This window comes from Cebus imitator, unplaced genomic scaffold, assembly GCF_001604975.1.
Source record: "Cebus imitator isolate Cc_AM_T3 unplaced genomic scaffold, Cebus_imitator-1.0 Scaffold51, whole genome shotgun sequence".
Taxonomy (NCBI): domain Eukaryota; kingdom Metazoa; phylum Chordata; class Mammalia; order Primates; family Cebidae; genus Cebus; species Cebus imitator.
Window position 1 is genome coordinate 11,662,508 of NW_016107366.1, and position 26,814 is coordinate 11,689,321.

Genomic DNA, 26,814 nt, shown 5'->3' on the forward strand with positions numbered 1-26,814 from the left:
AGCTCTTTTGCTTTGCAGATGAGGAAAAAGTTCAAGGATACTTGCCCAAAGTCAAAGAGGTAGTAAATTGGTAAAGGCAGGCCTCAACCCCAGGAGTGCCTCACTGTAAAGCTCTTTCTGAATTCCCTAAATTCACATGGAGGTTATAAGATGCTCTTTCTTTCCTGGCTCTCCAGTAGGCTCTAGAAATTTTAGAAGGCCGTTAAGAGGCACTCCCAACAATGTGCTTCAATTATTTCATAAAAGAAAGACAAAAATAACAGAATACCGCCTGGTCTCAGAGGTGTGATTACATTTGGAGAAAGGAGGGGAAAGTGGGGCATTTTCTACAGAAGCACATCCACCAGGAGGATGATTTACACAAAATTGTAATTTAGATACCTTATTTTTCATTTGACCGGCTAACAAACATTTGTGCAATTTAAATCTTTTCAGAATCACTCTGACAACCAAGTATCCACAAGTTGACTCAATCTGCTTCTTATCACCATCAGACTTTGAAAACTCCACCTCCCGCTTCATAATTACTCCAGGCAATCAGCACCAACTGATCAATCAAACAAAGAAAATTGCAGGTTTGAAGCTTTAATTAAATCTATCCGGCACTATCTAATTAAAGAAAATCTTTACTCTTCTACATACTCCAAAATAGAAGAAGCCCACTCCTTTGGGGTTTTACAAATAATTTGCCATGTTGAGGCCTTCACCTAGCTTACATTGGAGAAGGAGTGCAGTGGAGAAAAGACAGACATTCCCTCTTCCTTTCATTCTTGACTAAGTGCAGGCAAATTCCAACATCGAGGGAGACAGGGCTGTAGAAGAGGTAGGTTTCCTCTCATCCATCACTGTCCTTTGGGTAGATGGGTCCTTGTTCTGGCTGATGGTTGTCCAGGGCCTTTCTCCTGCCCTCCACAGGCCCATGTGGCTGGAGGGCACTGGCTCAGAGCAGGGAGAAAATGCTAAGAACTCGGCCACACCTTGTTAGCATTGGGCTTATGAGCCATGCTGAAGTTCATCTTTCTCCGCTGCAAAATGGGCTGAATATGAAACTTCAATTGGATTGTTGAGAGAAGTCAATAACATAATGTGCCTGAGAAGCCACAACTGTCAAACAGAATTGGGAGGAGCAACACTGAGCGCTTACAAGAGTGGAGCCTTGCAGTGGTGGGTATTTCCAAACCTGCCTCGGTCTGCAAGAGCTCTTTGTGTCTGCGTTCCCCCAGCCTTTCAGAGCAAGGCAGGTTTGAAAATGTCCACAACTGCAGTGCTTTTTGCAGACCTAGAAAGCTAGACTAAACTTCTTTATTACCCAGATGTCTTTATCTCTGGACAGTGAGGAATCCCTCTTACAACTGAAATCCAGCTCCACTATCAGAGCTGGGATCTGTCCCTGTTCCCCTTTGCTTTGTAAGGTTTATGTAAGTTTAAGATCTGCCTTGTCTTTGACATGTAACTGTGGAACTCTGGGGAAGGGAGAAGTTGCCTGTGCCTCTGCCAGTTGGCCAAGGCATCATAAGAGCCCCCATATTCCTAGTTGAGAGCCGTTTGGGATAAAATAATCAAACTGGGAAGGAGTCAATTGTTCAGGCTTGCTTCTTTATGAGGCTTGATAAGGTAGCCGCTGCTTATGGAGGGACAAAGGTGGCAGTGGTGATGGGAGAGACTGAACTGGCACAGTGAAAGGCTGCCAGGTGCAAAGGAGCTAGCCACTATAAACTTCGTGAAAACATTTTCTCCTCCAGGAAGGATTGAAGACACTGCATTGACAGGCTGCAAGATTCTAGGGGCATCATGGGGTCAGAAACTGCTTCCATGAATTCAACAGCCAGACTAGTAGTCTCTACTATTGATAGTGTCTTCACCAGGTCATCTGGAGAGCCCCAGTCAGCTGTAGCTCCTGGGGCAACTGGTGTGGTAATATGTGAGGTCTAAGTTTACATACAAGTTTATTTCTCACTTATGTAAAATCCAATCAATCAGCAGCAGATGGTGGGGGGGTGGGTTCTGCTCCATGCAGTCATCCAGGCTTCGTCCATCTCCTGTCTCCAGGGAAAAACAAAAAGAGATGACTGCAGAGGAGGTTTTCTGCTCAGACCTGGAAGGGGCACACATCATCTCTGTCCACTTTCTACTAAGTCACATGGCTCCATCTAGATGCAAGGGGACCTGGGAAAATATTGTCCCTAGCTAGGCAGCTGCTTCCCACTAATGCCTACACTGTAGAAAAGGGGCAAGATTGATAGTGGGCAATTAGCCTTCTCTGCCACACTGCTTAATGTGCCATTGGAAAAGAAACTGTTTGCCCAAGACAAATGCTAGAATTGTTGAAACAGCCAAGAGCAGTACCTACGTACAGTAGAAAGAATCCCAGAAGGTCAGGGATGTTTTATAGTACTTCTACATGCATCTCCAGCATCATTCAATCACACAATTTCAGAGCTGGAAGAAGCTTTGGAGTTCCTCTAGATTTAAACCCTCATATTGTAAGTCAGGAAAATGCAACTGGCACTGAGAAGGAATAGGACTTAGTGAGGATCACAAGCAAACCAGTGGCCAAGCTGGGACAGAACCCAGGTTTCCATGCCCCTGGCCTGGCTCTTGGCACCACATCTTGTGACAGAGTAGACCCACCTAAGGGCACAATAATTTGGCTCTTTTGTCACTTAAAAGTTGAGAATTGATTTAGTTTTAGATTTACCTTAATTCCAAGAGAATGAGGGACTCAATACTTGGGGGGTGCTTACTTGGGGACCATGTCTGCTGAAAAAGAAACAGAGGGAAGACTAGAATGACAAGTCTAAACCTGCCTCCACCCTGCAGACAGTATTTCTAGGTCACCAGGGTCCCTTGACCACCAATTCTGTGGCCCCAAAGATTCAGGGAATAAAAGTTGAGAAAAGTTATCAGCAGCCACTTGGAAGAGAGGGGATGATGAGGATCTAGGGGTAGTCAACTCTGCTCTAGGGGAATGTTGCATCTTTGGCCAGTATCTCATGATACTGCAGGCAGGACCAATTGTGAGAAGTGATGCAGGCAGCACAGCCTTTTGGACTGAGTCTCAGGCTCCAGAGGGTGTTAAATTTTGGCTGCTATTAAACAGCAGAGTTGGTGAATGAGCAAGGTGAGGCTTTGCCACAAATACTGATTTTGACCTTGAACCACAGGGTCCTACTGTGAGTGGAGATATTGCTCAGGACCCCGACACTGCTGCCCACCTGGCTTTGTGTATCGCCTGCTGCCAACCCCTCCCCCACCACGTCTGCCCAGACCCTCCCTTTGGCATTAAGGGATGGAGCACATGGCTGCCCCATGGGGTCACTGCAATTGGTTTCCAGAGCCTCATCCCCGGCAGACTCCATTCCTCCCCTTCCACAATTCCCTTCAGCCTTGGTCAGATGGTGCTGACCTGTGTGAACTTGGGTGTCAAGCAGATATCAGGACCCCAGATATCCAGCCTCCCACTCCAAAGCCTGCCTGGTGAAGGACTACGAAGGAAGCAGACTGCAGTAACCCCACAAAACAGGCCACTTCCCTGTCCCAAGAAGCCCTGCCCAGCAATAACCAGCAGGTTTTGCACCCCTCTTTGTCTGTCTCCTTATTAACCATAGATAACTTTCCTGATTAAACACACAGCTCCTACCAACAGGTTTGCCTCTGGATGGCAAATTTGCCAGCATTTAGGGTGAATCAAACATATTTACTTTTCAGATGTTAGGGGTTTGATAAAATCCATAATGCCTTTGGCCTCAAACCCTCTTCCTATTAATTATTAAACCCTTGTGTGTTTCAAGGGTAATTGAATCCATGTTTCTAATTAGTTTACACTTAATTCATCAGAATAATTTTTAAAGGTCTGATGGATGTCCCAATAAGCCTCATGGGCAGTTTAATGAATCTTTATTTAAAAAGAAATTGGACACACACCAAACTGTTAACCGCGGTTACCTCTAGGGATCAAGGCTGGGACAAGGGCCTGCGAAAGGAGGCAGCTGCATTTTTCTCACTGTATACACTGCTGCCTTTTGTAAAGCAGAAAATACCTATTACATGTACTATTTTAGAGAAACTGATTAAAAGGGAAAATGGAATGGATTTTTAAAAGGAAACTGAATGAATGAATGCAAATAAATCTAAAGCAATGAAAAGGCATTTTGGTGTAGTGCCAGGAAGCCTTGTTTCTGGCTCTAGGAGACCCCTGGCCCACCCCTATTTAGCCACTGTTTTAGTCCATTCTTGCATTGCTGTAAAGAAATACCTGAGACTGGGTAATTTATAAAGAAAAGAGGTTTAATTGTCTCACAGTCCCACTGGCTGTATAGGGAGCATGATGCTGGCATCTGCCCAGCTCCTGGGGAGGCCTCAGGAAACTTACAACTATGGCGTTAGGCAACAGGGGAATAACCACATCCCATGGCAAAAGCAGGAGCAAGAGAGATGGGGGAGGTGGCACACACTTAAATGACCAGATCTCATGAGAACTCACTCACCATTGTGAGGGTGGCACCAAGAGGATGGTGCTAAACTAAGCATGAGAAATCCGCCCCTGTGATCCAGTCACTTCCCACCAGGCCCCACCTCCAACACTGGAAATTACAATCCTACATGAGATTTGGGCAGGGATATAGATCCAAACTCTATCAGCTATTTGGCAGCTTAGAGGCCTTACATGCTTACTTAACTTCTGCAAAGGGAATTAATACTACCCATGTCCTAAGGGTATTGTTGAATTATTAGATAACATGTATAATGCCTGTTTAAAACCTTTCAGTGTGTCCCACTTTTTTTTTTAGATATGTGTCGATCTCCTCAGCAGGGCATACAGGGTCGTTGGGCGGAGCTGGCCCAGGGCCACTCCTCCACCTTCCCACTGTACTCCAGCCAAAATGAACCCACCCATTGTCATTCTGCACCTCACCTTTCTCTCACTTTTGCTTAGACCTAAGCACATACTATTTCTTGGCTCAAAACACTCCCATCCTTCCTTCCACGCTCTATTAAGGATCCCTTCCTCCAGAGAGCATTCATTCATTCACTCGGTAAGTATTCGTTTAGAACCCACTATATAACAGGCACTCTGTTAGGCCCTGGAGAGCTACAATGAAAAGTAAAAGGGAAAGAGTTCTCATCATCAAAAAGCTTATAGCCCTGTGGGGCAGATGGGCATAAATCAAGTAGACAGACAGACAGACACACACACACACACACACACACACACACACACGTGTAAAACCATAAAGGGGGAATGCACGGTAATCTGAGCAGGTATCACAGGAGGGTTTGACCAGGTTGTGAGTAAAGGGTGTCCCAGAAGAATTCCCTGGGCAAGGAAGGGACAACCAAGTTACTTGAAGAATAAGTAAGGGATGACTAAGCAAAGAGGCAGGTGGTGGTTGGTGGGGGCAGTCATCCCAGGCCTCCAGATGAGCATCCACAAAGATCTCCCCCAAGGTTAGGTCAGATTCCCCAGTCACAGCACTTACAGCCTGATTATTTAACTGTATCCTAAAGATACTGTAAGTTCCTTGAAGGCAGAAGCTGTCTTGTGAACTTTCATATCTCTGACACCTGGCATTCCTGGTAGGCACTCAATAAATGTAGAACAAATTACCACGAGAGCATGAACACATGTGTCCAGCATGGTGGCTAGGACATAACAGCTGTTGAGTGTCCTCATTCCTTTGTTCTCCTTGCCAGTGTCCTCACTGTTTCCATCCTAAACAAAGACTTTTCTCTCATCGCCATGGGTCCTCCCAGCCTCCTCCTACCCACACAAGAACATTCCCAGAGGGGTTCTGGGAAGTGGACCCTTCAAGGACATCCTTATTGATGTGCAAGGCACACCTTTTAAGGAATCCAACAAACAGGTCCTTTGGGGGGTTCTGCTGTGATACATATTCATAAGAAGACAGTAAATCTGGCAAATTTGTGGAATTTTACAACTTCCAAACAGGTGTCTAACGCCAGTTGAGTGAAATCTGCAACTAGCTCCAAATGACTAAAACTGCATTGCACCTTAGGCTGATGACAGAATGTGTATTGCCAGTAATTGAAGGAACGAGTTGTAGTGTTTCCCATAACTTGAGCCCAAATGTCTAAATTAAGAGATGCTTAGCTGTGCTTAACTGGTGCAGTCATCATCAGCGCCCTATAAACCCTTCAGTATTTGGGATGTAGTTTATTAGCAGTGTCTTCATAGATTATGTTTGCTCGTGTCCCATTAGAAAACTTCATTCCACATTAAACTGCAATGCAATAGGATGTTTGCCAGCATGGAGAGGCCATCTAATTGCGCAAAAGCAGAGACGTGGGGATTGTTTCAGTAATTCATCCAGGCAGGGCTGACACTGCATTATCTGGAAGGCTCTTTGTTCTTTTCTTGCTAATTTCCAAACTCCTACAGGCTCCCAGCCTTCAGGTCGAGCTCCTACTCCAGTTCCCCACCCTGATCCATTATGAGAAGAATCTGATCAGCTTCTATTGTAAATTTAATTTGAAGCAGCCAGACGCTGCCTTCTGGCACTCTGGGATATGGTTGCTTGTGAATAGCTCCAGATGAAATGTGAGATGCTTTCAAGGAGATGGCTATGAACTCCTGGTAGAGAAAGGGAGTTGTTGGGAGATGAATAGCATCTGCATATAGAATAATCTGTGTGCAGTGTGTCTGTTGCCACCTTTTCATCAATGATGCCAGGTGCAGCTGTAAGTACATAACATCAGTGAGAAGTTCCCATTTTGCTGAGGAGAAAACTGAGGCTCATATGGGCTGCCTCACTTACCCAAGTCCACAGACATAGGAAGAAGATTAAAACCCAGGTATGTCTCATACTAAAGATGTTAACCTCTCAAACCGGCACACTTCAGGGTTTTTCAACCTGTGCTCTACTGGCATTTGGGGCTAGATAGTTCTTTCCTGTAGACAGCTATCCTGTGCATTGTGGGATGATGATTAGCAGAATTCCTGGCCTCAACCTGGTAGATGTCATCAGCACCCCTCCTCTTGCAGTTGGGACAAGCACAAATTTCTCTAGATGTGGCCAAGTGTCCCCTGGGGGACAAAACTGCCTTCAGTTGAGAACCATTGCTCTACCTCATGACTCACAAATTTATTATTTTGTCTTTTTGCTGAATTGTGTTTTCTAATTTTTCCTACAAACATACAAGTATTCCTTTCGTTTCTATCTCATCATAATTAAAGCAGTTTACATACTGTTTTAATTTATCTTGATCAACCAACCTACAAGGTAGCCCTCTTTATCAATTAGGATACTGTGCATAAGAGTAAAAGTGACTTGCCAATGCTATGCAGCTAGGAAGGAGCTAGAGCTCAAACTCATGTTGTCTACTGGCAAGACCAGTGTACATTCCACTGTATGGCTCTGCCACAGCAAAGCCAAAAAAAAAAAAAAAAAAGCTTGATTCCCAGCCTTAAGGAGCTTAGAAGCAGCTGGGGAAAGGTAAGGTTAAAGGGGGCTGGGGTTGGGGTAGGAAGGTAATGTTTCAGCCTTTGGTTGGAATGCATCTGTAAATAAAGAAGATCAGAGTGTTGGAGGGAAAAGGAGAAAAGAGAGATGCCTTAAAAATACGGTGAGGGTACGTGAGGCCAACAAACATATGAAAAAATGCTCATCATCACTGGTCATCAGAGAAATGCAAATCAAAACTACATTGAGATACCATCTCACGCCGGTAAGAACGGCGAACATTAAAAAATCGGGAGACAGCAGATGCTGGAGAGGATGTGGAGAAGTAGGAACACTTTTGCACTGTTGGTGGGAGTGTAAATTAGTTCAACCATTGTGGAAGACAGTGTGGCGATTCCTCAAGGACATAGAAATAGAAATTCCATTTGACCCAGCAATCCCATTACTGGGTATATATCCAAAGGATTACAAATCGTTATACTATAAGGACACGTGTACACGAATGTTCATTGCAGCACTGTTTACAATAGCAAAGACCTGGAACCAACCCAAATGCCCATCGACGATAGACTGGATAGGGAAAATGTGGCACATATACACCATGGAATATTATGCAGCCATCAAAAACGATGAGTTTGGGTCCTTTGTAGGGACATGGATGAACCTGGAAACCATCATTCTCAGCAAACTGACAGAAGAGCAGAAGATCAAACACCGCATGTTCTCACTCATAGGCGGGTGTTGAACAATGAGAACACATGGACACAGGGAGGGGAGCACTACACACTGGGGTCAGTTGGGGGGAAAATAGGGGAGGGACGGTGGGGGGTGGGAAGCTGGGGAGAGATAGCAAGGGGAGAAATGCCAGATGTAGGTGATGGGGAGGAAGGCAGCAAATCACACTGCCACGTGTGTTACTATGCAACAATTTTGCATGTTCTTCACATGTACCCCAAATCCTAAAATGCAATAAAATAAATGGGAAAAAAAAATACGGTGAGCGGACTTAAAAAGGGAGGAGGCTAGGAGGGGGTGAGGGCTGAAAAACTATTGTGTACAATGCTCACTGTTTGGGTGACGGGTGCAATTAGAAGCCCAAACCTCACCATCATGCAATGTATCCATGTTAAGAACCAGCACATGTAACCTCCTAATCTAAAATAAAATACATTTAAAAAAAGCAGCGAAGGCAGTGACTGCAAAACTTGTACCCGTGAAGTTTTTATGTTTTATTTTTCTGAGACTGGGTTTTACTGCGTTGCCCATGTGAGTCTTGAATTCCCTGGTTCAAACAATTCTCTTGCCTCAGCCTCCCAAGTAGTAGCTGGGACTACAGGTGGATGCCACTGAGCCCAGCTCATTAAGTTTTCGACAATAAACACAGAAATCCCCCAGGTGATTCAAGCAGAGAAAAATCTGCTGCAGGCCTCTTGGTGGTCTGGCCCCGCTGTCTGTGTGGGAAAAGAGAGGACAGCAGGCTATCATGGGATCAATAATGCCACGATACATACACATTACATACACACACGATACATACATAAACAATTAACGACTGTTCCTGAGCTCAGTGCCTCCTTCAGTGTCTTTCTACCACACCTGAAATTCCCAGTCTGAAAACCCTGATGAGTGGACTACAGAGGAAGTGTCAGCACAGGCACCAAAACCCTCTGGAAAGGTCAGAGTTCCTGGGTCCTAAGAAAAAAGGGCAGGAAAGGACGTAAACAATGTTTCCGGACCACGTAAGCATCTGTAGCAGGTGGCTCACATACAACAACACTGTAAGGCAGGTAAATGTCACCTCCATTTTAGAGACGAGGCTCAAAGAAGCCAAACATTGCATGAGGTCATAGCATTAATAAATGTAGAGCCTAGCTAGGTATAAATCTAGATCTGTCCTCACTATACCTTTCTGACTCACAGGAAAACACTGAGAGAGGAGGTGACCTACCTGCTCTATCTACCACACAAGTGAAGAAAAATGTTAGTGCAGCAAATATCCTGGTAGGCCCTGAGAACACTTTTTATTGGAGACTGGAATGCACTGCAGGCTGATCTGGTTTGTTTTCCATTTCCAAGGCAGACACTGCAGAGTCATCCTCCATTCCCTTCTTTTTCTTACTCCCACTCCACTGCCCTATACATCCACTACTAACTCTGGGGACAGCTTTTTACATAGCATCATACCCGTCCACACTATCTTTACCCTTCATCGCTTTAGTACAGGCTACTGCTGTCTCTTGCCTTACCCCACGGTTGCCAGTCTGCCCTCCACCCTAATACATTTTCCACGCTGCAGCCAAATCATGCTGAAATCCTCTGCTTAAAAACCCTTATTAGAAGGGTATCCACAAAACGCCTACAGATAACATTATACTTAATTCTAAAAGACAGAATGTTTTTATCCTGACATCAGGAATAAGTCAAGGCTAGCCACTCTGACCACTTCTATTCAAGATTATACTGGAGGTTCTAGACAGCATAGTCAGGGTAAAAAAGAAATGAGAGGTAGCCTGATTGGAAAGGAAGAATTAAAACTTTTATTCACTTATTTAAACAAACTGAACTAACAACAAATTCAGCAAGGTCACAAGATACAAGTTCAATTTATAAAAATCAATTTATTTCTATATATTAATAATGGCTACCCCAAAAACAATTTTTTAAACCCATTTGCAATAGCATCAAAAAGAATAAAACTTTTATTTAAAAATTTTCTATGTCAAGATGAAGAGGCAAGACAACATGTTCAACTCTGCCTTGCCTGACCCCCTAAATTCTCATAAAAATGATCTAAAGTATATAAAGAGATGGAATATCTACATTAACTTTGGAAACTAAGAAAAAGAGATAGATACCTACACACTGCAAACACGAAGAAATTTCTACAAGATAGAGTCAGTAAGACCTAACTAAGACAAAAGCTAGCTAGGCAGGATGTTGACAGAAAAATACAGCTTAAAACATGTTCGAAAGAAGCAACTTTAACTACTAATAGAATAAAAATCACAGAAAAAAAAAAACAAAGAAAACTTACACTAGAAGGCAGGTAAAGGGAAGTAACACTAAGGAAGTTTAAAAATAATAGAATGCGTTAAATATCATAGAAAAGCAAACATATCAGTTATTACCGAAAAATATAAGTGAACTACAGTTTCCTGTTAAAGGATAGTGACTCTCAGTCAAGAGTTTTTAAAAATTCAACTACTGTGTATGTTGTGCTAAGAGCTATTCCTAACACAATGACATAGACATATTAAAAATAGAGAAATTGGCAAAGACGGACCTAATCAATGCAAACCTGAAAGAAAAAGGGTGTAATATTGGTATCAAAGTGGAATTTAAAGCAAAAAAGAAAAGTAGGGAGTAGGGAATAATTGCAATTTTTATATTGGGGAAAAAATATATATATATAATTCACCCTGAAGATCTAATGTTTAAAAATATGGATGTGCTGAAGAGTATAGAATAACAGTACATAAAATAAAAACTTAGAAATAAAAGGAGAAATTGACATAAGCTACAGTGAGGATGTGAGAGCAATACATTGCCTATCTTGGCAAATATCAGTTAGGCAATAGATACGAAATTAGAAAAATTGATATTAATAACATAAATTTTTCACCGTTCATCCACAGAATATCTTTCCTCATAGAACCCTGGGAAAAAAAATTATCTTATGCAGAGGGAAAAAAGTCAACAAATTCTCCAAAGTAGAAATCATAATCTAATCATAATGAAATAAAGCCAGATAATAATTTCTAAATTCTAAACAAATATTACTTGAAAATTTAAGGGAAAAACCCTAGAGTCAAAGAAAGAACAAAACTGCAATTAGAAACTCTTTCTAAAATAACAACTAACCATAAAAATTTATGGAATATGGTCAAAGCTGTACTTAGGGGAAAATGCCTCTTAATGTTTTTATTATCAAACAAGAAATAATAAAATTAATTTAATTTACAAAATCAACAAAAGAGCAATATTAGCCTAAGGAAAGTGAGAGAAAAGAATGGATAAAGATAAAAGCAGAAATCAATAATTTAGATAATAGAGAATAAAATGGATCGCCCTAGCATTGAAACTTTAAAAAGACCAATAAAACAGACAAACTTCTGGCAAGACTAATTGAGTGAAAGAAAGAAAAGAAGCAAGAAGTGCACAGGAGCAGATGTGAGAAAGGGATGTGACCCAGACACCATGGAGAAAGAAAGGCTGAGTGGGGAAATTGTACAATCCTAGGCTAACAGTCCTGACATTCTCAACAAAATAGATGATTTTGTTGGCAAGTCCCTGGACTAACACACAGACAAAAACTGATTCATGAATAAGAAGAAAATCTGATTAGACTAAAAGTCATGCAAGAACATTAAAAAAAAAAAAATCACAAAGACCCAAGAGTCGCCACGAAGCACACTTGCTGCTGCCTCTTCATAACCCCAGAGCAGCACCATTCCAGTATCAAGGACAGCATCTTCCAGTGTTACCTGGATGTCCTCTAGGGTCATTTCCCCTCCTATCATCCTCTGAGGCGTGAGCGCCTCTGGTTCCAGGGTGCTAAAAGGCAGTGGTCTCCTTCTAGTCCTTCCCCTTTGCTAAACCCATGTGACCTTGTGAAATGAATTAGAATAAGCAGATCATAAAGATGACAGAGATGAGGGGCACTAACGGGGTAACCTAATGAAGGTTCAACCCCAGAGCCTCATCCCCATGGCTGGTTGGCCAAGAACACTGTGCTGTGGCTTGGAACACATCTATACTTCTGCATCCTAAGGACAAGAGGAAGCCTCCCCTGCCAGGACCACTCTCTAGGTGATGGAAATTCCCACCCTTCCATGCTAGAACACAGGCCAGACCAGTCTCCATTCTGCTGAGTCTTCCACACTTCTCATAGTCAAAAAACTTAAGTGTCAGAAAAAGACTTGACCACGTATGCAGGGTCCCTACCTTAAGAGCAGAACAAGCTTAAATAACTCCAGCAGGCAGAATTGAAGAATTTGCCTCCAGCTGTCCACACCTCAATCAGTGCCCCATTGGTCTGATCTGACTTTCTATCTTTCAAACATGCATTCAACATTCATCAAAAGTTCACACGGGTGCCTCATAGATGGTGTCACCTGAGCTCAAAATCTGATGGAGAAGACTGGTCCTCTTGTGAACCGCATCTAGTCTTATGTTTTAGGCACCAGCCAGTCCCAGTCTCCCAATTTTGTATCTCTAGCCCTGATGCCCTTGAACTCAAAACCCACATATTCAAGTGCATGTTCAACGCCTCCACCTGGATATCTAATAGATATCTAATAGACATCTAAAATTTTATATGTCCAAACTGAATCTTAACTTCCAGCTCCTCCTGTATCTACACCCATCTTAGGAAACAACTACTTCTTCCTATGATCATTAAGGCCCAGGAGACTGCAATCATCCTCATCTCCTTTTCTCCCATAGTCCACACCCAATGCAACAACAAATCCTGTCCACTCTGTGTTTGGAATACAGCACAGAGCTGACCATTTCTCATCATGTCCCCACTTCCAGGAAAGCCCCAGCCTCCTTCTCTGCCCTGAGCAGCAGTCTCCAGCCTCACCCCTTTCACTCCATTTTCCTCACAATGGCAAAGGCCATTCACAAAGGGTCCCTTCTCTGCTCAGAACCCTCCAAGGGTTTCCTGTGCCTCAGGATCAAGGCCAAAGTCCCTGCATGTCCTATGTGACCCTGCAGGATCTACCACCTTCTACCACCTCCCAGCCTCACCTTTCCCCTTCTAGAACTCCTACCCATTGGCTCTGCTCTAGCCTCTAACCACTAGTCTCCTGAATACCCTCCACTGCTTGCGAGATGAATTCAAACTAGCAGAGCATAAAGACAACACCTGGGATGACCTAGAATGAGGATTCCAAAACTGCAAGTCTTCCTCGTCAACATGGCTGGCTTGGCCTGAGTGGACTGTGCCACAGCAAGACTACCCTCCAAAGGGTGGTCCTGTACCCTTTACATTTCCTGTGCTCTTAGCCTAGAAGCTTTCCCCAGATACCTACACAGAATACCACACCATACTTGATATTCAGCTCTCTGCTCATAGCTCTCTTTCCCTCCAAAAGACCTTCCCTGACCACCCTATAAAACCCAGCACTCCTGCCGTCACTTTCTTACCCTGTGTGCTTTGTCTTCACAGCACCAGACATGTTATATATTTCTGTGCCTGTCTCCCCATTAGCACGTAACCTCCATGAAGTCAGTGGTTTTTCTCACTGCTATACCCCAGCATCCAGGCCAGTGTCAAGACATAACAGAGACTCATAAAATATTTGTGGAATGAATGAGTGAAGAGGAAGGACTCTAGCCCTTTACGAATGTTTCACGGAACCCTGCTGAACCTCAAGGGAAGACGATCAGCCCAGTCTTTTCTGGGAGAAACTATAGGAGGGGTGGTGGGGGGGAACCTCAGATGCCCCCCCGACCTCTGCTGCAGGCTCCCAGACTCATTTCTGTCCTGAGAGGAAAGAGAAGAAGGCTGAAGACTATGCCATAAATGTGTGTATGGCCCTGCTGCAGGAGCTTGGAAGCCAAGGGTTGAGATGCATCTTAAACAAAGCTTTGAGGTTAAGCACTTGGCTGGCAACCACTCATTAGTGCATCATGTCATTAGAAGCAATTAGCACCTCTGGCTCCCCAGGGCTTGGCGGGTAAGACATTAACCCTTTGACTTCCTGAGGAGCCAGGAAGCCTGGCTGACCTGACCTGGACAAGGCTTGTGAGAGAGCCTGGCTGGCCTCCAGGTCACTTGGAGAGTTACGACCCTGGGGTCTTCACCTTTGCTCCAGAAAAGTCTACCCTTTCTGCAGAGGGTGGAAGCCTTCCTCCCATCTTCCTCCTATGAGCTCTCCCCCTTGGGGGGCAGCTCAGGGGTACAGGAAGCCATCTCAGTCTCTCCATGTGTTTCTCTTCCATCACTGGGATGGGGGTTAAGAGGGTGGGAATGCCCCCAAATTCAAGATTCTACATGCATAACCAAGGCCTTGCAAACACAAAGCGAATTCCAGCAAAGTATTGGTGGTTTCAAATACTATGACGCAATGCAAGACATATTCACTGCATCACTATCAGCATTCAACACCCATAGCTCTTGGTTCCAACTTATATTTCTGTGTGTACAAATAATATACCTGTGCATGAAAAATCAGTTTCTATAGAAAGAGTTGAATTTGTCTCGAACCCTCTTGTGTTTTCTCTCTAGTTTTCCCAAATGTCCTACTCATCAATCCTCCCAACTGGAAACCTCTAAGCAAGAGACATGGATTGGGAAACCAGAGGGGTTGAGGGAGCGTATCGTGAAAACAGTGGTCTTTGTTGATGACCATAAATTTTTCACTTGAGAAAGTTCTTCCTCTTAGTGAACTTGGCTCAGATCTTAGCTGTTTGCTACAGGGAAGGTGGGCAGCATGTTACCTTGTTCGCAGATTCTCTGGCTGGGGTGGACCATCAAACACCGACAGGACATCAAAGTCCTCTTCCAGGGCAAAGGACTGGAACACAAGCTGGATCCTGTGCTGCTCTTCTGCGGTGATGGTCCACGTGCAGTTGGCATAATTGGGGTAGCCATATGGGAACCCTGGGCTCTCAACTGTCCCATTGGGACCGTGCAGTTGGAACGTGCAGTTCTGGCCTGGGAAAGAGAAACAGAGCAGGTCAGAATAGCCAGAATAACTTCTAGAAGCTTCCAGAGAGTCAGGGGCCATGTGTTAGTGAATCATGAACCCATTTTTCCAAGTGCTTCCCACGAGCCAGGCCTGTGCTTGGCACTGAGGGAGGTACAAAGGGTGACTAACATTGACTGTGGGCTTGCTGTGTGCTGTGCACTGACCAGGTGATAAATTGTGTAGCATTTTATTCAAGGCTTAGAGCAACTTTATGCAGTAGAAAATTAAGGCTAAGAGTCTGAACTACAAAGCAACCAATGCCAGGCTGAACTCAGATTCTCCCCCTCTGCAACATGAAATGTCAGAACGACAGTTTCAAACCTCCATTGTCCACAGCCTCCTGGCTCTCAGCTAATTCCTCTCCCTTACTCTCCATAGAAAATAAAAGCCATTACTAAGGATTCCCTTGTCTTCCCAATTCCAAGCCCTTCTAGCCCACTGCATGCTGTCTTCATTCCTGCTACAGAGGAGCCACCACTTCCTCCAACTAAATGGACTCTTTCCAAGAGTCTCGACTCTTCCCTACTCTTCAAGAACAGTATAGGATCCTGTTTCTCTCTTACGTGTGTTCAGTCATTTCCTCTCCACTAGTACCTTCTCATTTTAATGTGCTCAAGACTATCGTTAAAACAATTCCCCACCCCACTCCGCATCTCCCTCCAGCCTTGTCTCTCTCTTCTTCTTCACACCCAAATTTACAGAAAACACAATCTGTCTATACTTTCTGTCTCCATTTTCTTACTTCCCACTCACTCTCCAATCCTGTCAATTCTGCCTTCTGTTCCCATCGATCCACCCAAACAGGTCTACTACCCATGGGCTCAGTGGCTATTTTTCCATCTTCTTGTTAGCTGACTGCTCAGTGCCTCTGATGCTGTTCCTCACCCTCCTTCCAGAAACACTCCTCTGGGCCAGAGGGTCTCAGACCTCACTGTGTACATGCATCACCTGGGGATCTGTCTCAAACGGAGATTCAGATGGACACTGGGGTGGGGCTAAAGAGACTGCCTTTCTACCTTGCTCTCTGGTGATGTGATGATGCCCTGTATGGGACCATATGTTGAGCAGCAATGCCCTGAGCTTCCTCCCACAACACCATACTCCCTTCCTGCCCCTGCTCTTTCTCTGCCTCCTTTCAGGCTCCGTGCCAAGGCCTCTTCTCCTCTCTGTAATTTGGAGGACTTCCCACTTGTGCATTGGTTACTCGCAACGTCGCCATCCAGGATAGCCTTCCCTCTGTGCTCCAGGCCCATCACCCCTTTGGGATGCTCTCAATGTCCCTCCACCCACTCTGTCCTCTCCTGTCGCCCACCCCCCACTCAATGAATGGAATTGTGCCTCCAACTCTTTATTTAAGTAAGGCCCACCTAGAAACTTCCTCTTCTTCACAACTCCATGGCTAATCTACCACTCTATCTCTGTCTCCACCTGCCCCCATCCCACACCAAGCTCACTCCTGAACTCCCATAATAAATTCTAACTGGTCAGCCACGTTTACTCTGGTCCTTGCCAATCTGTTCTTCAGACTGTAGGCAGAAGGTGGTGAGGTCATCCCAATCTCCCAACTGTCCCAAACGTTCAACGGCTCCTCCTTGCTCTTTAATAAGGAAAAAAAAAAACATTTAAAGTATACAAGGGTCTCTACATGGCCTGGCCCTTAGTGACTGCCCAGGTTCCTATCCACCAGCTTTCCAACCAAATTCTGCCTGTTTCAGTCCTTTGTACCTGCCACACTCCCGTACTGCAGAGACACAGGACATTTGCATGTGCTGTTCTCTGCCTACAACACTCTTCCCTCCCTTCTTAGCATACCCATCTTTCAGATCTCAGCCTAGTGTCCTTCCTCGATCAGGTCAAGCACCCTACAACATGCTGTCGTGACACCATAACTTCTTACTTGCACTTATTATAAAAGTAAATCTCCATGCTTGCATATGATTGTTTCACAAGTATCTGACTTCTCACCAGACTGAGTGCTTCATGAGAGCAGAGGCCACATATGAGTTTGCCCATCTTTGAATCCATGTCCCAAGCTCAGTATCAGGCATGTAGTAAGTTCTCAATAACTTAATATATTGCTTGTATTTATTTAGCATTTGGCTAGACACTTTCCTAAAAACTTTACCTATATTGACTTGTCTAATCCTCACAACAGCCCTATAATGTAGATACTATTAATATCATCTCCATTTTACAGATGAAGAACTAAGGCAGAAAGAAATTAAGGAATGGGGCCCAAGTCACCATTACACAAATGTGGGACTCAAACATAAGCAGTTCACTTTGAATCCATTTTTTTCACCATGATGCCAATAAATTGACTCAGCATTAATTTTTTAAAGCCCATTTTAGGGATTAACTGACAAAGGACAGTTAATCTCTAAAGGACTTTAGTATTAAGAAATCTCTTAACACAAAGTATCTCATTACATGAGAAAAAAAAGTTAAGTTCTTCCGAATAAATGCTAAACAGGCATTTCAAAAAACTGGGCATGTAACCCTGATTAAAATAAGCATTCAAAACTAGGAAAAAGAATATTTCCTTACCATGATAAAGTATCTATTTTAGAACAATGCCCTACACTGTACTTACGGTGAAACACCTGATTAAGATAGGGAACAAGACAGAGATGCCACCATCACCTCTGGGATTTCACGGCTTATTGGAAGAGCTAACCCATGTGACACAAGAAAAAGAAATGAGAAAAGAGGAAGCAAAATTATGGTTTGTAGATGATACATTAATATACCTAGAAAACTCAGGAGAATTCATTGGAAAGCTATTAGAGATAATATGAAATTTTAGTAAACTAGCCAAATACAAAATAATATACAAAAATCAGTAACATTCCTATATACCAATGACAGATAAAACATAAAGAAAAAAGATCTTGTTTATGGTCAATACAAAACGCATATAATACATATAAATAAACTTAACAAGAATAGTACAGGCACCATATGAAAATGACTTTTACAGAGGGATAAAATATTTGAATAATTGGGGAGACATAGCAGAATCTTGAGTGGATTCAGCAAGGTTAATTTATGATATTAGCCTCTTGAAAGGTTATAGAAAAGTTAATTTATAAGTTTAATGCAATTTGGATGAAAAGCCCAATGACCTGTTTTAAATTTGGTAAAATGATACCTAAGTTTAACTGGAAAAATAGATTGCCACAATGAATTATTTTAGAAAAGATAGTAAATTTAGCAGTCTCATTCTACAAGACACTAGACAGCATCAAAAATCACTCATAAAAATAACGTAGGGGTGGTCCAGAAGTAGACAGGTAGGACATGAAATGGTATTGCAAGAATGGCTTTAATGCTCATAAAATATGTATCAGGCAATATTTTTTTTTTAAATGAGAAAAGAAAAAGACTTTTGCTAGGCCAACTAATTAACTGTGTGGGAAAAGAATTAGGTTATCTCCTCGACTCACACTATGTATCAAAATACCTTCCAGATAGAGCAAACGGTTACATGTTAAAAAAAATAAAGTCATAGAATAATTAGAAGAAAACCTAGATAAATAATTATCTGACTGTGATTTTTAGCACAATAGCTGTGGAAGATACTGCAAGATTGATAGTTTTATATGAAAAGTATGTATATGTCAACAATAGAAACTATATCAGAAAGCATACAAAAATGTTAGGAGAAAATTGACATCCTGAATATAGAAAGAACTATTACTAATACTTAGGGGGAAAAGTACTACTAGTAATAATTGGACAGTATCTGAACAAATTAGTTCACAAAAGAGGACATAAATGGCCCAGAAGCCAGAAAAATATCCATCCACATGATAATGAAATAAAGCCTCTATCTCCATAACTTTCAAAGGAGCCCTGAGTACACATCCTTGAAATTCCCCTCACTGATACAGGTACCAGAATTTACTTCACTCCTGTCCCAAAAACCTGCCTGGTAATGTTATTGCGTCATGCCATTCATTCATTCATTCATTCATTCCTCTAGGAGAGACCCTGTGATAAGCCATGGGGAACTAGATCATAGACTAGAAATAAGTAAATCCAGTCATTGGACAGTATCATGCTAGAGGGGTACACAGAATGATTCTGAAGTATAGATACCACAGGGGACACATTTTAGGGCCTCCCCTGTTCATGGTGTGGATGACCAATGAAATATCAACATTCACCACCACTACCAACATCCCAGGCCTCCGCCTCAGCTCAGACCTGCCAAGGACTGGAGATTCTGATTAAAAATCTGGGCAGGAATGGCATCTTCTGCTATAGAGAAAGAAGTGAAGGAGCTCAGAACAAAGCCTCTGGGAACATCTCCCATGTAAGGAGACAGAAAAGGTGACAGAGTGGGGAACAGGTAGAATAGTAGGAGAGGATCCAGAGGGAAGTTCCATGCGGCAGAGGGTGACTCAATGTGGTGAACAACACAGAGGGACTAAGATGAGGGTCTTGAATGAGGTCACTCAGTCTGGTGTCTAAATAGTCCCTCTGGAAGCAATGCAGAGAGCTGGAGCTTTGACTTGGTCCCTGCTGCATCCCTAGTGTCTAGAATTAAATAAGTATTTGCTGAATGGATACATCAATTTCAGCAAAGGCAGGTGGGAGGGTGGCAAGGTGGACAGAGGCCAGATTATAATAGGGAAGACTGGCTGATGAGAAGGTGGAAGGCCATTGTATTCTAAGCAATAACTTCTACATTGTAGAAACTGTGTAAAATACAGGCAAGATTTAAAAAGAAAAAACTGATTATAATCTCTTCCTTCCAGAGGCAATTGCTGTTAATATTTTCATTTTTTTGAGATTTTTTTTCCATGCATATTTTACATTGCTGAGATAATACCATATGTATGATTTCGTGTGCTACTTTTTCAGTAAGTTATTCTTCAATCTTCAATTTAAAAAGGCAATGTTCATTATGATATGCATAGATATGCACATATGCACTACAAGTATAAAAAATATGTATATCCAGCCTTCCTCCTCCCCACCCAATCCAAAGTTACCAAAGTTAACAGCCAGGTATGTGTCCCTCCCTCACCTTCTTCTCTCTCATGCAAACCATATGGACACATTCCGGGAGAATTTTTAACATTTCGTTTAAAAAATAAGACTGTAGTTTAGCTCGTTTTTCTGCAGCTTGCTTTCTCACTTAACAATACACTGGGGACACCTTCCAGGTCAGTAGATACAGATCTAACTTATTTTTTATATGAATGTGTAATATTCCATACCATGGATGTATCTCAATTTATTCAACCATTCCCCTGTTGATGGCCATTCAGGTCATTTCTCGGTTTTCTTTTGTAACAATTCAGTAAACATTATAACATGTGCATTCCCCAAGATATTGAATCTGTTCATAAACGGCATTTTAAATGGATGCACAACTTGCCAATGTATGGTTATACTAGAATTTAGTCAGCCATTCTCCTGTTGTCAAACATTTAAATTGCTTCTGGATTTTTTGTTCCATTATAAATAAGACCTGGACCCTTAGTTAGATCTGGTGACAGGATGCTGGTCAATGCAGTGGAAAATGCCTTTCCACGGCCAGAGTCCCAGAAAAAATGTTAACCTATGCAGTAACTGCATCCAGCTTTGGTTTCAGATGGGGTCGGGTAAGGTAGTATCCACATTAGGCTGGCTGACCTCTGTCAGGGATGGCTGGAAAGGGTTAGAAGCCTGACTCATTTGGAAATCTCCCTGAAACCAATGTATGTTAGTAAGTTGAGGAAGTTATAACCCAGGGCAGCCACTCCAGATTGAAATGCTAATGGAATGGGAGCTCATGCCAAAATGGCTAAGTGTCCTTTCATGCCCATGAAATGTTAAATTCCTTTCAAGAAAAAAAGGCTACCTGTTCTTCACTTCCAGTGACTGATGTTCTGCCCTGTAGATAGGAATGCTGCTACTAACCCTCATCGTGATGGCACCTTGCATTTCTCTCTAGCCAGGAGAATTGCCTTCTCTCTGCCTTCTCTCACCCAGGCCTTGAGGCTCTGGCCAATGCAGCTACCCCCATCAGGTTCAAGAACAATCCCAGAGAACTAGACTCCTCAGGCCATTGGCTCATTCATTTATTTTGGATGATTTCCCCAGGACAGACTTCCAAAAGTGAAGCGGACTGGGTCAAAGGGTATGAACATTCTGAGGCTTTGGCTCTGGGTTAACAAAATCCTTTCTAGGAAATGTACCCTCATTAAATTCTCAATAGTTATGTCTAGGAATGCCTATCTCACAGCACCTTTGCCAACATTGTGTATTTTCTTATTTGGAAATGTTTTGCCTGCTTAACAGGTGCAAAACAAATGCAATCTCATTTTAGTTAGCGATTTTTTGACTCAGGTTCATTATCCTTTTCACTTTTTCTAATAATTTTAGCTTTTTCCTTTTGGACTATCTGATTAAATATTGGCGATTTTTCATTGTAATTTTTTTTTCTTGATTTCTTACCTATTTATCTATTTTATATATGTGTAATATATTAATCCTTTACGCATCGCATGTGCTACATACATGTTTTGTAGTTGTTTGGCCTTTTAATTTCATCATGTTTGACATACTCATAAATGGGTACCCAGATGCCTGTCCACCTCCTCTCCTATCTCTTGTCCCCTCATCCCTGTAATCCAGCCATATCCCTGTGATACAGCCATATCCCTGTGATACAGCCATATCCCTGTAATCCGGCCATGCTGCCTCCTGGCTACTCCCTAAACCTATCACATGCTCATCCTGGGACCTTTGCATTTGCTGATGCTTCAGCCCAGAAAACATCTCCCCAATAGCCACGAGACCCTTACTTATTTCAGGTGTCTAGTCAAATATCACCTCCTCAGAGACCACCCTAAGTAAAATTTAGACCTGCCTCACAAGCCAGGTGTTCCAGGTGCCTGCTTTATTTCTGTCCACAGCACTTAGCATCTCTGTTATATATTTTCCTATTGTTTATTTTCTGATGCATCCCTCCCCCGATTACAATGCAATCTCCATGAGAGTGGGGTGCCATTTTGTGCTCTGCTGTATTTCCAGCTCCCAGACCTGAATCTGGCACATAGTAGATGCTCACAGAATAGTTGTTGGTTGAATGAATGAATAAATGAATATTAACTGCCTATCTAGCGCTCTGTGCTTGGATTGTTCCTTCACTAGGCTAACTCCAGGCATTTTCAAGCTCATTATCTTCTCCAGAAAGCCTTCTGGGAACCCTCAAGACACTATCAAGTATTCTTCCGCTCCTTGTTCATCATTCATGATGAATGTCATTGCCTTCGTCAATGGTGATATAATGATATGTTTATGTGGCTGTCTCTACCTGCAAACTCCTTGAGCTCTTCTTCATATTTTATTCCATCACCTTGCCCAGTACTTGCCCATAGTAGACACTCAGTGCATATTTTTAAATGAATGGGTGAGTGAAATGAATTAATCTTTCATATTAGGTTGGTGCAAAGGTAATTGTGGTTTTTGCCATTAACAGTAATAGCAAAATGTTATGCCATGACTGTTGTGATGTTATGCCATTACAAAATGTAATGCCATTACAGTTAATGGCAAAAACCACAATTACTTTTGCACTAATCTAATATTCAGAAAATACTCACCAACTTCATTTATCTCTGTATTTATGGTTTACTTTGGAAGTGGCTTAGTGAAAAGGTTAAAAGCATGGGTTTTGGAAACAAAAGCTTTGGGTTCAAATTTTAGGTGTGCCACTTAATATTGTGTGTGGACGACTTACTTAAACTCTTTCTTTGACATCTTTAAAATTAACATCCACTTCTAGAATGGTTGTACAGATTAACGTGCTATCTGCTGAGTTGCTAAATGCTCAGTATAGAACCTGGCACAACAAACACCACCTAAGCTTTCAGTAAAGAGTTATGCTTTTCTTTTATATAAGTGCCAGTCACATCTTGTTAAGGTTATTCACAGACATTTTAAGCACTTTTTGTTGCACTAGTGAATGCCATTTTTCTCATTATTTTTTTTTAACTTTTTTTTACTGATATACAGGAAACCTATTGACTTATACATTCATCTCACATCCAGCTTGGTTTCTGAACACTTATTAATTCTAAAAATTTCTCAGTTGGTTCCCTTGGGTGTTTTAGGTACACAATCATGTTGTCTACAAATAATGATAATTTTAAAAAGATAACTCTTTTGAGAAGTTTGGCAGGAAAATTCAATTCAATTCTGCAAATATTTATTGACTGATAAGGTCAATTTTGGACAAATTTAGTTGGAGATGCCAGTGGGACATCCAGACGGAGATGGCCAGAAGGCAATTAGAGCTGTAGACTGGTGTTTGGGAGTGCAATCTGGACTGGAGATACAGATTTGTTGAAGCCATGCAATTAATGAAACTGCCCTAAGAGGAAACACAGGGGGGAGCTGCAGATGCTGGATAAATCATTGTGCCTGCTGAAGGTGTCTCACCTGCCACACGGAGCGCCAGCTGGACACCTCAAGTCTACTATCAGCCTCTGGCCCATCACTATGCAGGCCTTCTGGCAGGGGCACCTTGTCTGCTGATGAGAGTGGCAGGGGTCAAACAGTATCTTTGGCTCTCTGCAATAACCCTGTAGGAAAGAGCTGAGAACTAGGTCATTAGGGATGCTGGCAATGAGCTTCATTTTAGCCCCTCTCCCCTGCATAGTATGTGCCTCAGTCACACCATGAATTTGCCACCTGCAAGGCTTGGCCCTTTGCCTGGTATGACCTTTGACTGCAACCTTCTCAACCTAGCAAATCTAACTCATGGCCCCAGATCAGCCCATCTCCTCTAAGGAGCCTCCTTTAGTCTCCGGCCAGGGTTATTCTTCTCTCTGCACCACCTGCTATCTCCCTATTTCGTGCAGTAAATGTTGGGTGTGACAATTATCACAGATGTTTCTAATGAAGATGTGCACTGTTTTTCCCCTACAGATCTTAACAAACAGAAAGATTTCTGTGGATATGTAATAGTCCAATCCAGGGTTTCTCAACCTTGACACTATCAACATCTTGGGTGGGATAATTCTTCATTGTGGGAGGTTGTCCTGTACACATAGGATGTTTAGCAGCATCCCTGGCCTCTACCCACTGGATGCCAGTAGCGCCTCCCAATGTGACAACCAGAATCTCTCCAGAGATTGCCAAATGTCCCCTACAGGGAAAATCTCCCCCAGTTAAGAAACACTGGTCTAATTCTTAGCCATGTTGGAGTTCCTAATGAAAGTTATAAATACACTCTCTAGAACCATATACATAGGAAGCTAACCTCCCACCATTTTTATTCATTTCAGGGGATTGTCAGGCCAAAGAAGCCTATCCCTGAACCCCCATGACTGGACCCCCATGACCAGAAGTCCTTCACTTTTGTTGTGTCATGCCCTCCTTGAAGCCTGGTAACATCATCTCAAATGGTGTCTTTAAGTACGTAAAACAAAATACATAGAATTGCAAAGGAAATCAGTTAGATTGAAATACAGTTTTTAAAATATATTGAAAATTGACCACATAAGTGTTCCTTTATTAATAAATTATTAATAAGATCTAGCAGTAGGCCTGATACCTATTATAATTTGAAGCCTAAGTGCTACTTCAAGATAACTGTAACAACTGTAATGTTCTATGGAAATATCTGTGATCTTACCAGTGACAAATTCACAGGTACTGCCAATACTACTTGTGCTTTGTTGCCTGTCTTCATGATTGGTAAAAATGCTGTTTCAGTAGGAGATTAGTGAAAATAATTCAATTGTCCTCATCCAAGTTAGGGACCCCAAGGATTCTATCAAAAACCCCAAAGGTCCAAGCCAAATTCAGTCTCTCATTCAGCAAATCTGGAGAATGGTTGCTTAGTTCTAGGGTATATAGGTGGGGGTGTTAGCGGGCAGTAGGGAGTTGTGGGAGATGGGAGCAGCATATTGCATATAATATGGTCTATATCCTCTAGGAGTTCACAGTGGATTGTAGGAGACAGACATGGCCCATCTAACTAGCTGTCTCCATATGACAGGTGGTTCAGGGAGACCACATTGTTCAATCTTGGGGGAAAAGAAAGGAGCACAGACAAACCTAGAAGGACTGGTGCTTTCATACAGGTCTAAGAAGGGACCAACATTTATGCATGTGCTTCACTAACATCTCCCTAACATTTGCAATGACCCTTTTGAAATGGCTGTTACACCTCTGCCCCCATCAAATTACAGGTGAAGAAACTAAAGCTCTTCAAGATTTAAAAACATGTTCAAGGTCAAACAAGTAGCTACAGAAAAGCTGAGATTCAAACCCAGATCTGTACAAAAGCAAAACTCAGGCTCTCAACCCTACAACGCTTCTCTCTGCCAGGCTGCAAATATTTCACACACCATCTTGAGACATACTCCCAAAGCTATAGTCCTGGTTCCACTCTGCACCCAGCACCAGCAGTCAAAGCCTGGGATTTATTGAAAAGAGCTTTGCACAGTTGCTGTGCCTCAGGGACTTGGATACAAAACAGGGTCTCCTTTTTCCTCTCAAGCTGGGGATGCATGCAACAAAGGCACAAAACAATGCATGGCAAGTGGGGTGAAGCAGCAAGCCTGTCCTTGTACCATATCCAGTTGATCCATGGGAATAATCCCATGCCACTCAGCTTCCTAATTCTAACTCCAGGCTCTCTGATTCTCCTGGACATGCTTAACACAGAAGCCACCACTGTGGACTAAACATGATTTTCTCTGCCTGGCGATACAGATGCAGTTCATTTTCCATCATCCTGAGCCAACAATAGTCAGGGGTTATTTATTATTTTGACAGGGAATCCTGGACTAGCAGAAGCATCTCTGCTTTACTGATTCTCATTATGCCACATCCCTGGATCAGCAGAAAGAGAAAGGGCCAGGTATGTCTGAGGCCAGGGGCCTCTGCCAGGCTAGTTCTATTCTTGTCTGGGTCTTTCAGAGTGAAAACAAGGAACTCTCAATGCATTTTCCTCAGCCAAGAAGATGCCTGAGCTTTGGCTTTGGTCCACAGGATAATGGCTAAGCACAGGAACAGACACATGAAAGTTCAGGGCTTAGAAAATGCTTGATTCATTCATTTACTCATTTTAAAGATAGTATTAAGCACTCACTTGTGTCCCAGGCATTATTCCTTCCCTCATGGAGCTTACAGTGTAATAATATATTATTAAATTTTTTTTCTGTGCCAATTACTATCTTATGCACTGTACATATAATAATTAATTCCATCCTCACAGCTGTATGAGATAGGTACTATTACTCTTCCCATTTTGTAGATACAGAAACTGAGGTCTAAGAAAGTTAAGTAATCCACCCAAGGTCAGACAGCTGATAAATAGTGGAAATAAGAATCAACCTCAAGCAATCTGGTGCCATATCCCGTCTTCTTAACCACTACCCTATCATAGATGATGGATGGATAGATGGGGGGTGGCCAATGTAGTAAGCCAAACCAATGTAGTGAGCCAAACCCCTTTCTAGAGCACTATCATACAGCAAAGAACTTCACCTTAGGTAGTCCTTTCCTCAAGTGTCAGTCTTCTCAGTTAGAACTCCTAAGCTTCTGCCCCATTGTCTGACATTTAAGGAATTAGTCCACTATGGTGAGGTTCGGCACAGCAGCAGAAAGGGGACCACATGGGGACGCCTGTGCACGTTGAACTTCCCAGAAGAAAAAGAATCATAATAACTTGGGAAATAGGAGTG

The 26,814-nt window shown here is 42.6% G+C and overlaps 1 protein-coding gene across 1 annotated transcript in view; it reads right to left on the minus strand.

Annotated features, from left to right (window-relative positions):
* CSMD2 (CUB and Sushi multiple domains 2) overlaps positions 1 to 26,814 on the minus strand; it is a 616,956-nt gene that overhangs the window by 535,431 nt on the left and 54,711 nt on the right. Inside the window, exon 2 of the mRNA XM_017527996.2 lies at positions 14,868 to 15,084. Coding sequence (XP_017383485.1) covers positions 14,868 to 15,084 — 217 coding nt within the window. The remainder of the gene's footprint in view (positions 1 to 14,867; positions 15,085 to 26,814) is intronic.